At 47.7% G+C, this 22749-nt stretch overlaps 1 protein-coding gene across 3 annotated transcripts in view; it reads left to right on the forward strand.

The window, feature by feature from the left end:
- The window catches only part of Rptor (regulatory associated protein of MTOR complex 1), a 283595-nt gene that overhangs the window by 41411 nt on the left and 219435 nt on the right, over window positions 1-22749 (forward strand). For all 3 annotated transcript variants that reach the window (XM_050140239.1, XM_050140240.1, XM_050140241.1), the window contains one exon: window positions 18604-18706. In XM_050140239.1, coding sequence (XP_049996196.1) covers window positions 18604-18706 — 103 coding nt within the window. The remainder of the gene's footprint in view (window positions 1-18603; window positions 18707-22749) is intronic.

A 22749-nucleotide genomic window follows, 5' to 3' on the forward strand; every position in this document is an offset into this window, starting at 1 on the left:
ACCCAGTGGCTCTTTCCCCTTATTTCTCAAGTGTGGCGGCTCTAATAAACTGGCTGCACTGAGTTCCATGGTAACTCTGGTTGGGGGTGGGATCTCCCCTGAAGCGTGCGGATGCAGCCCTGTGCAGTAGCTCTCACTGTTACAGCCGCCCCCTTGCTGAAGCTTTGGCTTATGCAGCACATTTCAGAAGTCAGGCACTTGTGAGAACTTCAGGAAGTGCTCAGGCAATGCCTTGGCTGCTGTGTGTGCCTAAGGGGGCACAGGAAAAGAGAAGGAGGGGGAGAGAAGGGGCAGCAGGGCCAGGACGATGGAGGACACGGCCAGCACACACATCGGCAGCCTTCTCGTCTTTTCAGCCGCTCTAACCGAGTGGCCTGTCTTGCTGCCTGGGTGTGAGAGGTGTCCAGGAACACAGAGAAGCGTATTCCGACCTTAATTTTTGTTTTCTTTTACCTTCATAGGACCTATCAATCTCCCATTCTCAAATTGTTGTCTTGAGGTAGGCAAGGATTCAGTGTTTCTGCTGGTGCATTGGTTGAGATGCTGATGGATGTTCTGACCGTGTAAAAGAAAAACCTTCTTACACCCCCATGTTTAATTTTACTAAATAGAAATAAAGTCAAAGCCAGACAGATAGAAAGTCAAGCCTTTAGAAAACCCGAGGAAGAGAGAGGATCGCTTTGGGCCACACAGAGAGCTTGTCTCAGGGAAAGTCTGGCATTTCAGGACGATCAAGGGTGGTGCCCTAGTCCTTTCTTGCCTCTTTGACTGGATGTGAGAACCCATGTGTGTCCCTTTGAGACAATGAACAGTCTCTAAAGGAGTGGCAAGACAGAGGACTATCTAGACTCCAGTGCTAGGTTGCTGGCCTGTTGCTAAGAGGAGTGCAGAAGCTGGTGGGTGGTTAGCGCTGCTTTGGCATGTCGGCATGTCTAACTCAGATGCGCTGTGGCCCGACTCTGGGGCTCCAGTGCTCAGGGCCTCACGAAGGCCCTTCCTGCAGTGGCAGCTCTCCTAGGTCTTGGTGTGGGAAGATCAGCAGACCCATCTGACCTGCTTTGTCTTCACTTCTTCACCGTGGGCCAGCAGCAGTTGGGGCACAGTGTTTGGGGGTTGCCTTGTTGGGGGCTTTGTGAGCTATGACTCCGACACTGCTCTTTTGGATTTAGGTTTCAGCTGATGGTGTGGCTGCCACTCTTGTTTTCCCTGAAGCTGAGGACTGGGAAGTGCAGTGAAGCAGCCTGCACTGGGGTGACTGCCAGTAGCATTTGCACTTTATTTCAGAGAAGTGGCTTTCTGCCCCGTCCTCCTTCCTCCTTCTACCTAGCTGGGCCGGCAGGTCATCAGCATCTGCCAGCGTGAAGACGGGAGGAGAACATTTATCTTACTGGTTACACCGGTTTACACTAATTACAGTATTCTGTCTTGAATTTTCTCTACTCTTTCCACCTCAGTACCACAAGGCTCCATCTTTCTTTTTGTTTTCAAATATTTGCTTTCGTGTCTGAGCCTTAGAATTGGGGCACAGGCCGGGAGGGATGTGTCTGGGGTGGGGCCGTGGGAAGGGGCCTCACTGCTAAAGAAAGGACGCCCAGGCCTACATTCTACCACTTCTCAGTCATCCATGTGTTTCTCTTTCTTCACAGTTGTGTTGGTTGTTAGGAGCTCCTGTTTCAAACTCATCTTAGAGGAACCCCCAGCATTTTAATCTTGATAGCACTGATACAATTGTCTTTTTTAAATGGACTTAAATGGAGGTTGGTATGGGAATTTGGGAGTTCAGCTGGACTTGGTTCCCTTGCACAGTTTCACTAAAGTGAATTATAATTCAGTCTTAAAAGATGAATGTGCTTGCATTTTTAGAGCTGTTGTCTTTAGGCCCAGAGACTTTTGTCCTCCTGGCTCTTTGGGAGGCAGTGTAAAGGGTTACACTGAGCAGTCCTTATCCTGAGCTGGCTTTGTTTGGCTTTGTGTTTGGTTGGTTTGACACTGGAGGGAATTTTCAAGAAAGTGAAAATATAGCTCAGACTCCTGGGACCAAGTGTAAGATGAATACACTCAGAACAATGAGCAGAAAAGTACCAAGCGTCCAGTGACCCGACACCGACCCTGTGTGGACAGTAAAGCCTCAGGCCTTGGCAAGGAGAGAAATGAGGAGGCTGAGTCTTGCTAAGAGGAGGGAAACATCAATCACAGCGTTTGGAAGGAAATGGGATGATGAGAAGGTCAGAGGGTGGAGATGGGGTTGGGTGCCATGGTGGAAAGTCAGAGCCTAAACAAGGTTGCCTTTGGGAACCCTACAGTTGGAAGCAGTGATTATTTGGAGCTGATAAAAGCCGCTTCCTAGATTCATCTATGTGTAGCATGTGGCAGTAGTTATTATTAATCAAAGGAAGCCAGGTGGCCTAATCAAATTAGATAGTGCCATTTGATATAGGGGACCCGAAAGAGGAGTAAAGCTAAGTGCACTCCAAGAGGCATTCAAAAGACACAGAGGCCTCATCCTCATGATGAACTGTAAGGGAGCCCAAGATAAGCACTTGTGCATACCCCCACCTGTCTCTCTGTGGTGGTGGTGGTGGTGGTAGATTCTTGGGCCTTGAACATGCTAGTCAAATAATTTATCAATAAGTCACATTCCCAGTCCTTAGTTTTCTGAGGCAGGGCTTCACTGTGTAGCTTAGGCTGGTCTCAAACTTGCTATGTAGCCTGGGGTGGTGTACTCTTGATGTTCCTGCCTGTGTCCTAAGTACTGACATCAAGGCATGCTCTGCTATGACATCATAGGCGTGCTCTGCTATGACATCATATGTGTGCTCTGCTATGACATCATATGTGTGCTCTGCTATGACATCATAGGTGTGCTCTGCTCTGCTTGGCTTGCGCTACTCCACAGATTTTTATTTGGGATGTGTGTGTGGTGTGTGTGTCAGAGGACATTCTCTATGTTGATCTTCAGGTGTCGCCCATATTTTATCTATGTGTATTCATTCATTCATTCATTCTTTATTAGCTGGGATATCTTATTGACATGGGACTGAGACTCGGCTCCACACCTCAGCTCCCTTGTGCTGGGTACAGACACTCCCCACCTGCCTGGCTTTTCTGTGGGTTCTGCTGAGTGAACTCCTGCTTTTACAGCCTGACTGATCATCTCCTTAGCCCTTGAGCTTCTTTTGATGCTGTGTTCTTTCATTGCTTCTTACTTGCAGACAAAAAGGGAATTAAGACTAGAAGGTCACACAGCTTATCGGAGTGAGAATCCTCAATAACATTCTCGTTTGAAGATGCCGAGGAGCGTTGCTGCTCTGTGAGAGGCGCTGGCACGCTCTGTGTTCCTGGAGGTCCTTTACATTTCATCTCTGTGGTCACGCACACTTGTTCAGCAGCTGTGTTTGATCAGTCACGGACAATGAGTCTGGGAGTTTGTGGATCCGCACATAATGTCTCAGTCACCTCACAGGCTGGGAAGAGCTTTCCGGTGTGGCCCCAAGGATCAGTAAGGTGTGGGGGAACATGAGTGCTAGAGACCCCTGGACGGGGAGATAAACCAGCAGCTACTGCTGCCTTGGGAGGCACTTTGTCAGCCGCAGGAAGCCTAGAACCGTGTGTACTGCACAGCTCAGCAGCAGGGTGATGCTTGTCCATCCGCGTGCAGGAGTTTGCTGCTCCGCACTGTAGGTGGAGCCTGCTCTGCTCTCTCTAGTGGCACTGGGCTCCTGCACCAGACATGCTGCTGGTTTGCTGCATCCAGAAGCTTCCATTCCTGTACTTGGGTCTCCTTCACTGTACCTGCTTTTGTGGACATGGCTGAAGTGGTGACCTCCTTGAGCTGATGACTGTCCTGAGTGGTTGCTCTGGACCTGCTCCTTCCTACACTTAGGCGTTGGGGTTTCTCTGATATGTGGGGAATGTAGGGACCGTAGGGGCGGCCAATTGTGCTGCCCCTCTCGTCACATTTGCTGCATTTTATTATTATGTGCTTGCTATGCCGAGGATGAGCTTGAATTTCTGATCCTTATGACGTGTGTGCCATCATTCCCGGTGCTGGGTATTGACCCCAGGGTCTCTCACATACTAGCCTAGCCAAGTGTTCTTCCAGTTCAGCTGCATCCCCAGCTCTACACCATGTGTTATCATCATGAAAACATTTCATTCCACAAGAATAGTTTCACTTTTATCCAGACCATCTGACCTGTGGGCTTTGGTGAGTAAAATTGAAAATAATTTAAAATCTAATTTGTCTTTTTGTCAAGCAAAGAGAAACCTATCAAGGAAGTGTTAAAGTGGATAAGGAACGTCTGTACAGCCTGGGTTTCCCAGAGCGTCAGGTGTAGTGGCAGGTGTGGTTTGTAATCAAGCATTAGCGTGAGCTAAGCGGGAAGCAAAGGAACAATGGGGAGAAAGTTGATTGTTGTTTGCTGTACAGTTGTGGTGCTGGACCTCCCACCCCTGTATTCCTGACTTGATGATCCACTGAGGACACAGTGGGCTCAGCAGGGCTCAGGGTGGGTTATTGCACTGGGAGGATGCGGGGTAAAGCCAGCCGGGGAGCAGGTGTGTGTGGTGAGGCCTGCACAAACCAGCTCGCCCAGCGGAGTCACCCTTGATGGCACAGCTTCCCCAGCCATAAGGTGGACAACACATAGGAAGCGGTATCGCCCTAAAAGGCTCCTTAGAGATTTAACTGGGTGCTTGTCATGGGTATACCTCTGCCTGGCATGCACCATAACTCCCGGCTCCAGAAGGCAGGCAAGGGTGTCCACATTGTGTCTAGTTGGGGCCTGGTGAGCTGACTTTACAGTTAGGGGAGCAGAAGCCAGAGCACCTCTAAGTGGGAGTTCACAGACACCTCCTTGGGCATCTGCTCGTCTGCCTTGTCCTTTGGGTTGCTGTCTCACTCTAAGACATGGAGGGTAAAGGAATCAGAGGCTTAAACAAGTGAGTGTGAGCCTGCGTGTCGCCCCATCAGACAGTTACATTAACTCTCACGGATGTGTGGTAAGTCGTGTTCACTAAGAGAAGAAGCGGACATATTGGGTCAGAAAAGACTTATTTCTTTAGAAAGGTAATGGGGCTGGAACTGAACTTTCCGAGCTTTCATTCCGTGCAGACATTAAACGCTGACTGAGAGTTGCTTTAGTGAGAGCACCATTGAATTGTAATTAAATATTAAGAACCTATAAAATATATTTGCATTAAAATGGTTAAAGTAATTTTCTCAGTCTTCATAAATTTAGATAATAGTCATTAAAGAAAATAATGAGCTAGTCTTTGGGTGGAAGAGGCAAAGATGCAGAAAATTGCCCCAGGAGCTAAGTTGCTAATGACAGTGTTCCCTGTGAGTCTAGAATAAAATCCTGTGGGATTGGACACATTCTTCATGCCTGACTGTGTGCTACCCGCTGCAACAGATATGTCACCATTAGGCCAGGGCAGTTAGCAGGTGCGCTGTGATGGCTCTTTGGGAGTTCTCCTGCCACTCTCAGCCAAGTCTCCGTCTGTCCCTGTGATGGCCACTCATGGGTGTGTCCTAAGCAAAACACCAGCTGAGTGGGCGGCCTTTGAAAGCAGTCTTTTCAATATTAACCAGACTTGTGATCATTTTGCCTCACTCTCCCCAGTGCTGGTAATATAGTCTACCACACCTGGCCAGTGGCTTTTAAAAAAGCATTTGAGTGAAGTATTGCTGGTCCTGGTAATACAATCTGTGGTTTTGTAATTCGGTCTATGTTTTGCTGATGCTGTCAGATGTTCTGGAGCTGGGGGTTGACAAGCAGGCGGAGTCACTAATCAAGCTTCAGTTTTCAGCTTGCAAATAGGAAAGACCAACCCCTTCTCTAATTTAAATTAAACCTTTAATTTAAGATGGTTAGAGAGGCATATACAGTTAATGGATAGTAGAAACCCGTGTATCTTTTCCCCAGTTTCCTCAGCTTGAGAAACCACTGAGGCAGCCATGTGTGGTGGCACACAGCTGTTCTGTCAGCACTGAGAGTCTGAGCCATACAGCGAGACCTGTCTTAAACCATAACCTTAAGCCAGAAGCTGTTTTTAGCATCCCAGCCCAGATGACATGGGCGCTGGCATCTCACTACATGACCTCTCCTTGCTCCCAGTGTCTGGCAGTCATCGAGTCCTTTTTCTCTGTAGTCCTGTCGTTTCAAGAGTGCTGTGTAGACAGTCACACGTACCTCACGTTTTGCTGTCGGTCTTTTTCACCCCAGGATTTCCCAGAGATTCATCCTCACTGTCCGTTATTTGTCCCTGTTTATTGGCAAGTCTTGTCTGTGGTGTGGATGGGTCGCCGTTGTGTAAGCACGTGTTCACTCGACGGCATCGGGCTGGGTCTCTTATGAATAAAGCAGCTGTGGATGCTTATATAGTCTTTTCTCTGAACGTGAGCGTTCATTTCTCTGTGGTAAATGCTCAGAAGCGCAGTAGCCGGGCCTGCTGGTGCATGTTAGGGCATGGTTCCCAGGAACCCCTGTCCTGTCTTCCAGGGCCGCTGCATGTTTGCAGATAGGCTCTCAGCACACAGAGCTGTGCAGTGTGGACTGTAGCTGTTGCTTTATGCTCTGTGTCCAGGACGCTCAAGCACTTGAGCATGTGTGTGTGCACGTTCTTGCGTACGTGTGTGTGTCTGCACTTTGTCAATCCTTGAGTTCACATTAGAAAACTCTTCCTGTCCTGTGAGGCGAATGAGGTCTTGTGTGTTTCTAGGCAATAGTGAGGCAGGCCCTGTGTGTGCTGCCTACTTGAGCTTTTCTCTTGGAAACCACCTGTTTGGATTTTGTTCTTTTTTTTATGGATTTTGTCTTCTGCCTTTTCTTTTTCTTCTTTTTTTTTTAAACAATGGATCATAATAAATTGTTGATATATAAAATGTGCTTTACCCTATGTCTTGATCTCTCAGGGCAGTCCATTTTGTCATGATTTTCTTTCATGTACTATTTATAGTACATTTTCAGTCCCCTTCCCCTGGAAATTTCCCCATTGTTTTAGATCTTGAGGTCATGATGCTGTTGTGAAGAATTTGAAGTTGATTCTCACGGTGGGATCTTGGGTTGTTTTGCTTTGCTTTTCATCTTGTCCGGCCGGGATTTGATGCGCTTTTATCTCTGGTGCCCGTTTCTCATGTGCTCTTCTGAGCATTTGCAGCTGCTAGAGTAGGGGTGTGCAGAAGCATCGCTTCCTTTCTGGCCTGCAAAGTGGGCGTCACACAGCCTGAGATGTGGGCGTAGTGCCGCATGCCCCACCTAGCCCTGGACACCAGAGACGGTGTCATTGCGTCACAATCTCTGGAGAGTGGGCTTTATATGTATGTACCTTGTTTGGGGTCTGTATGTCTGTTTCTACTCAGGGATGTTATCTCTGCTCACCAGCACACGAGTGCCGTAGAGTACAGGGCAGGTCACATAGTGTGTCAACTTTTCTGTAGAACAGTGGTTCTCAGCCTGTGGGTCATGACCCCTTGGGTTGAATGACCTTTTCATAGGGGTCACATATCAGATATCCTGCATAGCAGATATTTACACTACCATTCATAACAGTAGTAAAATTACAGTTATGAAGTAGCAATGACAATCATTTTATGGTTGGGAGTCACCACAGCATGAGGAACTGTGTTAGAAGGTCGCAGCATTAAGAAGGCTGAGAACTGCTGCTTTAGAAGAATGGATCTAGGGCAGGTGACCCGGCTTGGTTCAGGGATCAGGAAGCAGGGAAGCAGATGGTGCAGTGAGGCTTGTTTTTGTTTGGGGATTATCAGCAGGTACCTGAGTGAGGAGAAGCCACCCAAGGAAGCCTAGGCATGTAAGCCAGTGTCTGTGTGGATGTGTTTTCAAGAGGTCTTCTAGTTCTGGTGCTGTAGTAAAAACACCTTGACCAAATCAACTTACCTTAGCTTACTGCTCTTTATTTCAGCCAATCAGGAAGAAGGCAGAAGGCAGGAATCAAAGAGCAGAGAAAATAGACACATCTTTGCTTGCATCTGACTTTCTCATCTTACATAGTTCAGGACCTTCCCGAGAAGGGGATGGTACTGCCTACCATGGGTTGGGTCTTTCTACATCAATTAATAATCAAGACAGTCCCCCATAGGCCAACTTGATCTAGACAGTTTCTCAAATGATGTTCTCCCTCTTCTTAGGTGATTCTAGGCTGTGGAAAGTTGAGAAGTAAAAACTAACCATCATAGGTGTTTTATATGTAAGGAAGGTGATTAAGCTTTTGCTTCTTTTAAAGAGATGTTATATGCTATTACCAATAACAGACTTTTAAAAACAAAATTAAAACCGATACCTTAAAACTGATGTTTGCCAAGTAACAAACATAGCTAACTGTTTAAAGCCAATTCCATTGCTGCACCTGCCCCATTCCAAGAGGGCATCTTCCAGCAGGACTTCACCTGCCTGGGTCAGTGGGAGGGTCCCAGGCTTGGCGTGGACCTAGAGGGTGAGGTTTCCTGCTGAGGACTTAAGGGTCGAGTTGCTTCCCCCTTTTGCTTACTGACTTTCCTCTCCATTTTTGTTTTTCCTCCTCTCCCTTCTTCCTTTTCCTTCCCCTCTCAACCTATTTTTACCTCCTTTGTCACAGTCTGCTGAGTAAAATGGGAAGCATTGGCTTCTGCTTCCTGAGTGTGTAGCAGAAGCTTGATCCACACCATGCTGACAGGAAATCCTGTGTGACTTGCCCACACGCCGTGAAGCCTTCCCCGTGTCCACAGCTCACTAAAGAGGTCAAGTCTGGTGTTGTGGGAAGGAGGGACTTGTGTATGTGTTCACCCCAAACAGTGCTCAGAGGCAGGCTGAAGAAGGACCAACAGCTAGTCTTCACTGTTTTAGAAACCCTGCCTCGTTTGTGTTGAAAAGTTTGTGAAAGAAAGATAACCAATATGGATATATACATCTCTAGATATGCGGTTGCAGAGATGCCTCAGTCAGTACAGTGTTTGTGGACCTGAACTTGATTCTAGCACCCATGTATAAAGTTGCTTGTAGTGATATATGTTATTATAATCCCAGAACTGGATAGGCAGATCCCTGGGACTTGCTGGCCAGCCAGTCTAGTCTTATTGGTGAGCTATAGGTCTTGAAAGGACACATAAGGTTATCCTCTGGCCTCTAAATGCATGTGTGCATATTCATTTGCGCACACAAACACATGCTCACGTGGACCCACACATGGACACACACAAATACATTCACATGTGCACTTCACACCCTCATGAATACACACGGATTTCTAGATGCTTTTGAGACACTTTTTTTTTTTTTAAATTGACTGTATCAGGGAAGATTGATTTCTTTCTTTCCTTCTAGAGCCAGGGTCTTGTGTGGCCTTAGCACCCGCCATAGCAGTCTTCTTCCTGCCTCAGCCTGTGGAGTGCTCGGATTACAAGTGTGCACCACCATGCCTGGTGGTAAACCCCTTTATGAATCTGCTTTTGTGGATCTTCTTCTGCCCTTATTATGCTGTTTGCACATGGGCACGGCAGAGGTGCGGATCAATAAGGCCTTCCAGTTTGTGTGCCACATGATCACTCTGAGATGTGACTTGATCATAGACCAGTAACCATGTTGAGAAGAAATGCACAGGAATGAGCAGGCCGTGTATTTTGTCTTTCAAGTCTTCCAGTCTTTGTAACATCCAAACAAGTGTGTACTTCCCTGCATTTGTTAAATTCGGGGCCACAGACCTGATCATGTGCCAAGGTTTGCTGTCAGCTTGGCTTAGTGGGCCATAATCCCCAAAGGATATTCATGTGTGCTATCAGCTTTATCTCCAGGACTTTGGGAGAAATTGAACTGTTGCTGTTTTCTATTTCCTGTTTATAATCCTTCCCACCTTTGGCTCCAAACTGTGGCAATTTCTCATTTGGAATTGCCTTTGAGTAACTCAGGCATGGGTGGTGTTCTGACATTGTTTTACTAAGGTGAGATTCACTAAGCCATTGGTTTTATGTGGGTGGCAAAATCCACTCCTGGGAGGCTATACCGAAAGGATTCTGCACAGTGACATTGCCTGGCTCCTCAAGCCTTAGGAAGAATCCTAGAAGCTGCAGCTCCTGGAGAGCCAGTGAATATTGACTACCTGTTCAGTATCTTTGGTGCTCTGAGTTTAGAGCCTGATTCCTAACCCACATTGGGAGGGAGAGGTATCCAGTCACATGCCACAGTCCACTAAGGAAGCCCAGCCATGGAGAGGAAGCTTAACCAGTTAGCCAGGAACTGCAGCTCACTTGCCTCAACTTGGTTTCTTTCTCCTCCCCTCCCTCCCCCTCCCTTTCCTTCCCTCCTTCTTATGTATATCTAGGGTTTTTCTGTATAACAGTCCTGACTGTCTTGGAACTCACTCGAGGCTGGCCTCGAACTCACAGAGATCTGCCTCCTCTGTCTCCTGAGTGCTGGGATTAGAGGTATGCGCCACTACTGCCTGGCCCCCACTTGTTTTCTGATGAATGTCTTGAGTTCCTAATATGATGATGTCACCTCTGTTGTTATTTGATATTTTTATTTGGAAGTTTCATCCCAGAAGACACTGCTCTGCCTGGGACTGTCTCTATGGAGAACCCCCCGATGGCTGCCCCTGAGGCTTCTCTAATTGATTTCTATTGGATACTTTGAGCACCTGGTTTGGCAATGTTCCTCTCTCCTCTTTCTCTCCCTCTCTCCCTCTTTAGCCTGTTGTATACTTACCAGATTCACCCAGTAAACCCAAAGTATGGCTGTGCCCGTAGAGCAGCTCGCTAGCTGAACGTCCTGCTGCGAGCGCTCCGCATTGACCTCTAAAACATCTGTTCTGCCTTGATTATGGAAACCACTCTTTTGCAGTCTGGGTGCTGGTACCTTGGAGTCCCTTCATAAATCTTGTTGGCCCAGCCAGGGTGCGGCTCTGGAAGAAGCCTCCTTGGTCACCTGAGATTCGTGTTGTTTTTCTGAATGTACCGTGGATGGCATAATACTGGATTATGAAGTGGGGAGGGAAACACATCGTGAGTGAATGATTGACTCTAAGGATAGTGTTGCTAATTCTAATGTATTAGTCGTCCTAAAGCTGTGGATGAGCAAGCAACCTGACCGAAAAGGAGCCAGCCCTGTGAGGGGAACTCTCACGGGGCTGACATTCTCGGGTGAGGCCCCACCTCTAATGGCACAGCAAATACAAATCAAGCCTTCAGTCAACAAGCTATTTTCTGTGTCTTCCCAGCAGTAAAACTTGTATGTGTATACACGAACACTTGTGAAGGAAGTCTTTGGCTACAGTGGTAAATCATTTTTATATCCCTCTTTAGAAGTAACATGCTCGTAGTTGGAAACTGGACAGCAGGTTTCCTGAAGGGCCAAGTGAAAAGCAGAAAAAGGAGTCCTCCACCTTTCCTTCCAAATGGCTTGTGAGATCTTGTGCTTTTAATATTACATTAATGTGAGTGTGAACTAAGAGGGGCATTCTTTAGTAGGTTTAAATAACTATAATCTCTAGAATAAACTGGCCTATAGTTTTTTTAAAGCTTATTTTGTATACAGTTCTTTATTTTGACTTTTAGAAAACAAATATCGTAAGGTTTTTTTATGTTGGAAGCAAACTCAGTCAGTAGTCTCTTGGGTGTTGTGCGTGGGAAGGGCCCAGGTGTGCCTTTGAGGCAGCAACTGAGCTTGCCACTGGCTAACTTTGATGCTGCGAATTTCCCTTTTGCCGTTTCTATTTAGCTAGAAATAGACTTTAAAATCAGTGTAATTTGAATAGAATTTGGCCTTTAAAGAAAAGCACACTTAAAATTAAGTTTGGATTCTGGCTCAGAGTAATAAACCAAGCTTATAAATTCCAGTATCCTTCTCTTTGTTTCCTATTCCCATTGAAGGAGCAGAAGGGTTTGAAAACAAACAAACAACCAGGGTCTCTCAAGCCCCTGCTGCGCTCCTGCTGTGGGAGGAGACTCGGGCCTGTTGCTTGCCTCTCTCCCCTCTGTCTGGATGGGAGTGGGGGCAGCCTGGCTTCTCCTTCCCCGTTTCTTCTCCTCCTCTTTGTTGTGCGCTCTAGTTTCTGACTTCCTTTATAAATTATGCATCCTTGTCGCCTCATCCCAGCTCAGGTTTCTCAACGCTCCAGATCCTAATGAAGACTCTTGGGAGTGGGTGGTTCTGTCCTCAGACAGGTGGGTGAACAGTGTTTTGTGACACCAGTGTTGACCTCAGGCTGGCTTTTGGTGTCTCTTCACACCCTCAGCTGCTGAGGCAGGAGCTTCACTCAGTGCAGACCCAGACCTCACAGGTCAGGAGCGTCCCTCACGCGTTTCTTACCTGCACGATGGTCAGTCCATCTAGAGTTAGGCGTGGTAGCCTGTGAAGTTCCAGTCAAGCTGGCGGAGCAGCTGTTCACCCGTGCCTTCACACAGTGGAGGGCTTTGGTGGAGCAGCTGGTCACCCATGCCTTCATGTCACAGTGGAGGGCTTTGGCGGAGCAGCTGGTCACCCATGCCTTCACACAGTGGATGGCTTTGCCAGTCAGCTAAGAAGGAAAACCTCAGCAAAGCCCTTGAAATACTGTCTGCATTCTTTGAACGGTAGCAGACATCAGTATGCTTCGGATACCACAGTGCTGCTCCCTTGTGCACACACGTTTTGGGGACTAGTCTGCGGGTGAAGTCATCTGCTCAGTGGAGTGCTCTTAAATACACGCTGTCATGAGATATGGTGTAGGGTTCCAAATTTCTGAAATTTGAGAAATTCTGAGTTTCAGAACATAGCCAGCGCCAGGAGACTGTAAAGGAAACCAAGTTTAATAACCACAGCTCCTCGTTTTCCACACTTAGAATGAAAGTTTCCCTAACTTTTGACTGGGACCTAATCCCAGGGGTGACTTGCAGGATGGCCCAGAAGAGACAGGTTGTGAGGCCTTTGGGATCCTGGCACGAGAGCTGCGTCTGTGGCGAGTACACTGTGCTTCCTCTGACCTGTTCTGGACAGACTGAAATGGATGGCTGGGCTGAAGGTTACAGATTGGGAGGAACCACTGAAAATCTTACACAGTTCCTAACCTCCCAACCTCCCTCCCTCCCTCCCTCCCTCTTTTTGATTTTTTTGAGACAGTGTCTCTCTATAGTCCTGGACCTTGCTCTGTAGACCATGCTGCCTTGGAACCCACAGAGATCCTTCTGCCTCTGCCTCCAGAGTCAGGGACTAAAGGTGTGCACCACCACACCTGATTTATACAGTTTCTTGAAATGATACTCTTTTTGGTTTTTTTGAGGTACAGTCTCCTGTAGTCTAGGCTGTTCTGGAATTCACTACATAGCCCAGGCTGACCTTGAACTCATGCCTTTCCTCCTGCCTCATCATCCCAAGTGCTGAGATTGAAGGTTTGAGCCAGCTGGCCTGGATTTCAAAGTAACATTCTTTTCAAATTCAAAATTAAGCTCTGGAGACGTAACTGTGCCATTTTATGTTATATTCCATTCAGAAGAAGTATTTTAATATCCAAATGGCTATTTTATGCAATATTCTGCAGTTTTTGGTACATTAAATTTGATAGCCCTTAGAGGAAAACATTTCTGTAATTGTACTAAAAATCATTAATCTAGAATTTTTGGAATAAGGTTTCCATATACATCAAATAAAATACTGAAAAGATATTTTAGGTATAGTTGAACTTAAGAGTCTATACAGTCTATGCCAACATGTTTAAAATTTGCAGAATGAGATACACTTGATTGGATTAATAACATTTAGTGGTAATCTGTTCAGATTTGGAATCAGTAGCTAGGCATTAGACTAAACTCCATTTTTCTAACTTATGTGTTAGCGTATTTGAGATTCTGTGTTATTTTTATAGAAAGCATACATCACGTGAGCAAGTACACTGATCCTAGTGCCCAGGCCAAGTCCTGCCGCTGCTTAGTTCTTGGGCAGGAGAGGGGAGCTGCCTCTAGAGTGAGTATAGGGTGCACTGTTAACAGTCGTGCTGGGCTGTGACCCAGGACTAAAGGAACACTGTGTTTTCATGAGTGTTTTTGTCTGAGGGACCCAAATCATAAGACTGTGTGTGTGCGCGCGCGCTGAGTGTCTTCTCTATTGCCCTCCATCTTTTTTCTTTGAGATAGGGACTTCCCCAGTATGGCTGTACTAGATGACCAGTGCGTAGAGATCCTCCTGTCTGCCTTCCCCAGGCTGGAGTTACAGGCACAAGCTTCAAACCTGCTGAACTTTGGCCTCCGTGCGTGCACAGTGAACTGAGCCATAGCTCAGCTCTGGAGGAACATTTCTCTTTTTGTAATTATTTACTGAGAACTATGATAAATAGTCAGATTGGGTGCTACATCAATGCTTTGGTTCCCTTCTCTGTTCTTGGTGTGGGAAAGAACCAGGTGTATCTAACATGGGACTTGCTGCCATGGGAGTTGCGAGGGTCCACCCTTTTACTCCTCCCTTCCCTGTGCCCTTTCAGGTGAGCGTAAGTTACAGTTGAGATGCCTGTTAGCATCGTGTAATGAGCAGGTGCCACTGCTGATGGCACGTGCAGAGCAATTCCAGACGCTGGCTGTAAGTCACTGAGCCGGCACCAGCCAGGTAATCTCGTCACTTCCTCTTTGGATGCACGGGGCTGCAGGGTGAGGTGTTGGGAGAGCAAACTGCGAGGGCAGTTGCAGCTGAGCTCGTCCCCACAGGAGCCATAGATAGGGGCTTTCCTGTGGACTTCACTGGGCAGCAGAAGGTTAGTTAAGGGCATAACAAGAAACCGGTGGGTAGAGTTCAGCCATGGGAATCGGCCTGTGGCAGTTCCCTTAGTCCTCTAGTAATGTGTTCTCAGTGCCTGCCAGAAGCTCAGGACAACACAGAGCCCTTATCTAGACTGTGCCTGTTAGAGGTTGTTAGTAAAGGAGAGGAGGTACAGAAAGTGTACCGACAACAGCGCAGCAGAACAGCGAAGCAGTCCTGTCCCTCATGAGGGCTCTGTGAATGTGGGCCTCTCCTTCACAGTTCTCTCCCTCCTTGTGAATGTGTGAGTGGGCCATGCCACAAGTCTAGAGGTTAGCACTTGACAGAAGTGATTCTCTTCCTTCTCCATGTGGGCCCTGGGGATCAAACATAGGTCTTGGACTTGACAGCAAGCACTTTCACCAACTGAGTTACCCCACCAGCCTCAGCCTCCTCTGGAAGGAGGGACACGCTGTGGCTTCCTTTGTCTTGTCTGATTGGCAGTTTGCTCTTCTGTGCTTGGGAACTGTCTGATAACACAGGCATCGTCAGCTGACTTAATGGAGGATCTGCACCTCTGGTAGAGGATGGAGAGTTCCTGGTGGAGTGCAGTCAGAGCTTATGGGCTGTTTATTTCTCTTATTTCCCATATACTGCTGTCTGACTGTAGATGGTTTTGAGTAAGGGACGCCTGGAGCAGGGAATCAGTCTTGTAATATTAGAGAACCTAAACTGTAGGGATTGCTGCGTCTGTGGAGAAGGAGGGCTGTGATGACTGAGCAAAGCCATGACTTGGGAGCCTGGTCCAAGGTCTGATTCCATGCTTTACGGGAACCTTGTAGCTTCCATTGTTACAGCAGCGGAGGAGGCTTAGAGCTGTCCCCTACGATGGCAGAGATGTTTTCAGGGAGCTTCTCCTTTTAGACAGCCTGTCTTCAGGCTGAGTCTGCAGTAAAGCAATTGATCAGCTCTGTGGGGTTATTGATGGTGGTCACTTACATATTGGAAGCTAACTAGAAAATGCAGGTATTTTTACCCTTTGATTGATTTCACCTTTCCTCCTGACAGTGGGTAGAGAGCCTGTTTGCAGGTTACAGCAAGATGATTCTGTACTGCTCTATGGAAGATGCTCCTGGAGGTGGGCGTGCCGGGAGAGAGGAAGGCTGGAACATTCTGTTCCCACAGACCTTTAGCATCTGTGCTGAACAAAGGACTGTTCTCTTGAAACACACGGCAGCCTCTAGAAGAGGGTGACTGCTGTCCTTTGTGCTGCTTTAGGAGTGTTATTTCACAAGTCTTGCACAACCCAGCAAGACTTAATACAGAGAGAGACAGGAGGCACAGTCCGTGAGAGAGGATGAGGTCCAGGTCATGTACTAGGGTGTTTGCACTCTCACAGGAGAACCAGTAAGGAGCATGTGTAGTTACATGTTTAGTCTGTGAGAGAGGTTGAGGTTCAGGCAGTGTACTAGGGTGTTTGCACACTCACAGGAGAACCAGTAAGGAGCATGTGTAGTTCCATGTTTAGCAAACACGAGAAAATGGCCAGAAGCAGCTGTGGTGGGCAGTGGATCTGAGAAGGACAAGATGATCTGGATGGGATACAGGGCTTCCTGGGTAGGAGACCCCAAAGTCTCCTTCACTTTCTGTGTTGCTGACAGAGTCGACAGGATATTTGGCCAGTGGGGAGATGCTGTGCCTGTCTGAGAGGGGAGTATGTGAAAAGGTTGCTTCTTATCGCATTTGGTTGAAATACTAGTGCAGTTTTAATTGAAATCCCAGCGTGATTTAAACAGTGACCAAGGGGCTGGAGAGATAGGTTAGTGAATGAAAAGCACCTGCTGCTCTTTCAGAGGACTCGGTTAACTCAGGTTAACCTACATAGCGGCTAATAACCACCTGCAACTCCAATTCTAGGGGCTCATGAACACCTATACATATAAAAATAAAAAATTCAAGTGACTAAGTGATTAGTTTGGAAAGCAGGTTTAAATAGCCTAAATAACATTTTTGAAGAAAACCTGGCCTTCAGGTATTATGTAAGGTGTGTTGGTTCATCTTTATGTCAACTTAAGTGGATTTAGAATTGCCATGGAAAGGCGCTCTGGGGTGTGTCTATGAAGATGTTTCCCAAAATGTTTAACTGAGGAGTGAAAACGCTCCCTGAGTGTGGGTGGCACAATTCCCTGGGCTGGTTCCCCAGACTGAATAGAGAGAGAGAAAGGAAGCGAGGCATCAGAGTTCATTACTCTCTGCTTTCTGACTCTGGATGCCACGTGACCAGCTGCTTCCTGCTTCTGCTGCCAGGATGGACTGTACCCTCAAACTGTGAGCAAGAATAAACCTTCCCTTCTTTAACTTTGTCAGGCGTTTGTCATAGCAATAAGAAAATGCCTAACTACAAGGTGAAGGTTAGGTGCGCCAGCATGGTCCCTGTGTAGTGGAATGCCGGCCAGTGGATCACTTACCTGCTGGCAGTCCTGACGTGTGAGGTCAGGGAGAGGACTGGGCGGGACTGGGACAAGTGACTGGTTGTTTTGAGGGGGAGAATCCTCACCTTGTCTCATTTGTCGGAATACTATCCAGATGAACTACAAGTAGGATGTGGGACAGAATCAAAGGCTAGACTAAAGCACGTGCTTACTCACTCAGCGCTGGGTCTGGGCTGTCTGCTTCCTTTAGATGCAGTGCAGCGAGGAGTGCTCAGGGAGTCCCTGCGACCCAAGGACAAAGTTAGAGAGTAGGCGAGGCTGGAGATGGCGTGCCCGAGGCAGAGAGGACCAAGGCTTTGAATACCCGGAGGTAGAGGATGTCAGGTAACAGAGGGCGTGGCTCTCTCCCATGCCACCTGGGAAGCACAGCTTTGATGTGCAGCCGTCTAGGCAGGTTGTCCATGTGTACTTACACATACGTGCAGGGCATGACTGGAGCTCAGGGAGCATTGATGATGATTTGGAGTGAACACACTTGCAGACATTTCAACTCGGATGCAGCGTGCTGGTGCTTCTAAGGATGGTGAGGACGAGAAGGGCCGGTGCTCTGAATGCACTTCCTCCTCTCCCTGCCTACCCCAGCTTTATTTTTCCAAGATGGGGTCTCACTGTGCAGTCCAGGCTCAAATTCTTACTCTTCCACACTGGGATTGGAGGTGTGTGCCACACTGTGCTTGCTGCAGGATCTTTATCTTAGGCTCCTGAGGTGTTTCTAGCACCTGTGAACAGTGATTGGCACACTGTGTGCTCTGGTGAAGGACATGGGCTAAGATTTGCTGGCTGGGTGGGGTTGCTTCTTAAAGTTGGAGCAGAGGGAAAGAAACAGGGGTGGGAGGAAGCATATCAGATGATGCTTGTATTCCAGCACTCAGAGTCAGAATCAGGCGGATCTCTGTGAATTTGGAGGCCAGCATGGTCTACATAGTGAGTTCCAGGACAGCCAGGACTATGTAGAGAGAGCTTGTCTCAAAAACAGACAAATAAAGCACTCAGACATCAATTACAGTAGAGAAAAACATAGTAAAGGAATGTAATGTGGATAATGTGAAGCTAGCTAAGAAAATCACCGGAATCTGAATGAACGTGATAGTACGCGTATCCTGTACAGTGTTCAGCTGTACTAATGAGAGCTAAGTCGTTCTGCCCTCTGCACAGCAGGAGCACAGGTAAGAATAGTGTGCGGAGCTCTTCAAGATGTGTTATCGTCTGATCAGTTGATTCTGTCTCTGGAGAGTCATTATAAGGAAGCTCCTACAGGCACTGTTTTCAGCCCGTTGCCCAGGCCTCAGAGGTGGGCTAACCTGGGGCATGGAAGCAGTCCAAGGGTGGCAGAGGGGGCCGGTGCCAGCAGGAGGCAGTGCTCTTTGGGCGTCTCTGGAGTTTGCATTGAAACAGTGTTTCTGTTGTGCTTCCAGATGAAGACGGTCAGTGTGGCCTTGGTCCTGTGCCTGAACGTGGGCGTGGATCCTCCAGACGTGGTGAAGACCACGCCTTGTGCACGGCTTGAATGCTGGATTGGTAAGTGTCAGCCCCTCCCATGGGCACCTACCATGCAAACTGTTGATTTAGATGCACTGACCTTTATTTTATAGTAGAGAAAAATGTCAAGAAAACCTAATAAAATATTAGGCTTCTATATTTTTCTCTTTAAAATTTGTTGGTGTATGGCTGTGCCTATACATGGTATAGAATGGTAGGTATACACACTTTTGAAATATTGAACAGCTCATATTTGTATGCAAATATATTTATAGAAAAGGTAAATTGATCTTTTTTAAGCAAAGCCTTATGCCATGTATGATAGATGATAGTAGCCATATTCATGCTTCCAGTGTGCTAAGGATGGTTTACAGCAGTTCCCAGTTAATTAGCTCATTTAATCTCCATCTGAATCCCACGCTAAAACATTTTATTGCATTTACATGTGTGCACATGTGTATATGCATGCAACAGTGTAGATGTGGAGGTCAAAGTAAGATGTGGGAGTCAGTTCTCTCCTCTCACCATGTGGGTTCTGGAAGTGGAACCAGGCTGTCAGGCTTGGTGGCAAGTGCCTTTGTCTCCCTGTGGAGCCATCTCACTAGCCCCTATCTGCTTTTGTTTGTTAGTTTGTTTTGTAACAAAATGCAAATGTTTAATTTTTCAAAACAACTACTAATGAAAATAAATTATAGACAGCCTTCAACATTTGTACATTGTCTTCATATAACTACAACGGTGCTTTCAAAAGACATCTTGTAAAAGATATTTCACAGTACCATGTCGTAAAAATAGGGCAACATTAATATATCTGAAATATTAGTCTGAAATATATCTCACAATGCTGGTATTTGAAGCTGAGGAAAATGATACAAAAGAAGAGTTTGCCCTGGGTTGTCCTGTGAGTACATGGTGGAGTATGACTGTTCATTTTTGTAAAACTGGGTGGTGCTGACACACATTTAATCCTAGCACAGGGCGGAGGCAGCTGGATCCATCCTGGTCTGTAGTTAAGTTCTAGGGCTGAGCAGCAGCCACCACCACTCTCTCCAGGAGCTTTTCACACCACAGCTGCAGGTGTTCCCTCCCAGCCTCTGTCAGCCCCATTCAGGGTTTTCATTTCTGGGACAGGTGTTGTTATGTAGTCCAGGCTGGCCTCAACCTCAAGATCCTCTGCCTCTGAGTGCTGCATCACAGCTGGGCTAATCTGTTCAGAAGGCCATATGCTTTTTCTAAACTGAGAGCTTCGTATTTGGCTTTGACTGAGAGATGGAGCTGGTCTGGGCTGTTATGACTTGACTACATGGGATAAGAACAAAGAATGTTAATGACCTGCTTCAGTTGATGCTCGGAATCCATTATTCCATTGATGCCCTGGGTGGGGGGAATCTCAAGTTGCAAGCACAGCAGTGAACACTTCCCTGGCTCAGTGAGTTGCTTGGGAACTCTTCAGGGTTAGGTCCACCGCAAGGAGTCTCTCCTGAGCTCACAGCTTACTCACAGCGGGGAGTAGTAGCTTGGGGACTGCAGTCAGGTGAGGCCCGTCCTCTGGCTAGCTAGCACAGCCCTGACTGGGTCTCCCTTAGCGGCCGCGGCTCTGTTTTGACTCTGAGGTCTTGCCGGAGGATTGCAGAATGCAGCCGCTATACTCCGACTGCAGTGCTCTGTAGGCCATGCTAGGTGTGCTGCGTGGGCTTCAGTTATCCCTGGCCATCCTTTGTGTGCTCTGTTCCCCAGAAAAGGTGCTTGGGAAACCGTCCTGCCAGTGTGGCCAGCCAGTGCTTTAGGTTTCAGGCATGGCCAGGCAGGCAGCTGGGGAGAGGATGGTTAGTTTGCATAGGGAGGTGCTTCTGAAGTCTTCAGGGTAGGACTGACCTCCACCAGAAAGCTGGGAAGGCCTGTCTAGACTTAGGATTTGAGAGGCCATGTGCACACGACTGGAGGGAGGGAACAGAATTAGAACCCTGGGGGTGTGGAGAGGAAGGTGGGTGTCAGAACAGGGAAGGGTCCTGATCGTCAGGTTGGTTACAGTAGCTGGAAGAACACGGGTCTGTCAAGAGGTTATAGAGGTTGTAGGGCAGCTTGGCCAGTGAGGTGATGAGAGGTGGTGGAGGTGCTAGTCACAGTACCAGACTTGACTTATACCATCCAAGCAGGTCACCCGTAGGACTGTGGGGAAGTGTCACTTAATGGCGCGGGGCGAGTTGCCATCCAGTGACTTTCAAATATGTGGCCTTGTGGAAGGCTACAAACTTGGCTTTTGTGTTTGGTCTCAGCATTTTGTGCTGTTGCTAGAAACCAACAGATTGTGTACTCATCAAGACCCCAGCTCCATTCATCCCAGCTTTACTCTGCCTGCTGAGCTGCTTTGAGCCTTGTCTCTTGTTGAGAGGAGCCAATGGTACCATCTCTCTCACAGCTCGGATGGATTTACCGGGACCCTGGGCTCAGCTCCAGGCAGAGACTGGTGGCCCTTGGTGGGAGCTTACTTGACATGCCTCAACTCCAACCCCAGCATCCACATGCTGTTTTACTGTGTTTGTACTTCCATAACAAAATACAGGAGAGGAGGCAATTAGTAAACATGGAGGATTATGGCTCACAATTCTGTAGAATTAAAACTCAGATCCAGGTGGTGACAGGTGGTATGCCTGGTGTCTGGTTTCTGTCTCTGAGATGATGTCTTGGTTACTGTCCTCACTTGGTGGGACAGGGCAAAAAGGTCTAGCTCCCTGTTTGCAGCCCCCCCCTCCTTTTTTTTTTTTTTTTTTTACAAGGTCTCCATTTCTGCCCTTGTGATTTAATCCCTTCCTGCATGCTCTACCTCTTGACACTGTCAAGCTTGGGTCTATGTTCCAACAGAGGAATTTGTACATTATAGTATCAAGTGGGCCTCTTCCTGTGCAGTACCCCCTGACTTTTTAGCACAACAAGGTACCAAGTGCCTTTTGTGCCCACCTGTGTGGCTGAAGGAGGGGCATAGCAAGTGTACCCCATTAGCTGTTTTGAGCCTGCTGGCCTCTGGGATTGCTGTGCACTCAGGGCTGATGTCTGGCAGGCGTCAGGTAGCAGAATGCACGATGTTCTCATTCTGCTAACAAATTAGACCTTCAGTTTGTCGGGTAGTTGTTGAGGCATAGCCCAGAGCTCTGCTGGAAGCTGGGAGTGTGGCTGTGGCCTTGTAGGAAGGGGGGCTGAGCTGCCTGAGCTGGGCCTCAGAGAGGAGAGCTCTGGATGGAGCCTGAATACTAGACCTGTGCTTGTCGTTGTTTTTGTTTGTTTGCTTGTTTTTCGTTTTGGTTTGTTTGTACCACCTGAGCACATGACGGAGTCAATCCAGTCTCTGAGGAGAAAGTAAAAGACAGAGGCCTTTCTGTCACCTGTCCTCTGCAGATGGTAGGGCATGAGCTGCAAATGCCAAAGAGTAAAGGCTTCGCTGGCCGGTCCCCAGGAATTAAAAGCTCTTGGGGCTCTTGTTCTTCCCGCCCTTGTCCCCGTTCCTCTGCTTTAAAAATGCTGTTTGCCTTCTGGAAACGACTCCTGTCTCTTTTCAGAAAAGCAGGGAGAGGCCGTTTGGTTTTACGGCCGACATTAAATGCTATAGCAGTAATACTGAAAACAGTCCACTAAATGCTGTGCACCCTGTGCTTGTCTGACAGCAGGATGCAAAGCTGACTGCTGAACGGAAGCCAGTATGCTGGAACTGGGGTGTGTGCCTGCAAGTGGGAGTAGCTGGGTGCTAGCAGAGGTTTGTCAGAGTCATGGTGCTTCTGTTGACCCCAAAGAATTATTTGGGAGCACTTTGCCCCCATTGCCCAGAGGCTGCAGATCAACTGAGACAATGCATCTGTCTGTTGTTGGCCGGGCTTTGTGGATTGCAGAGCACATGCACGGAGCCTGCTACCAACTGGGCAGACCAAACTGGAACCCCAGGTCACAGCCCATCGCTGTGAGTATGGTGAAGGTCAGGTGGGCATTGTTCACTGCAGGACCGTGACCTACTTTGGGAAGGCCGAGTTTGGAGCTCCAGGTGAGGCTGGCAGTCGGGGTTAGCTGTGACCAGTGGCTCTTTGGGCTGTGGC

The sequence above is a fragment of the Alexandromys fortis genome, unplaced genomic scaffold (assembly GCF_014885135.2).
Source record: "Alexandromys fortis isolate MF-2015 unplaced genomic scaffold, M_Fortis_MF-2015_v1.1 scaffold_39, whole genome shotgun sequence".
Classification (NCBI taxonomy): Eukaryota; Metazoa; Chordata; class Mammalia; order Rodentia; family Cricetidae; genus Alexandromys; species Alexandromys fortis.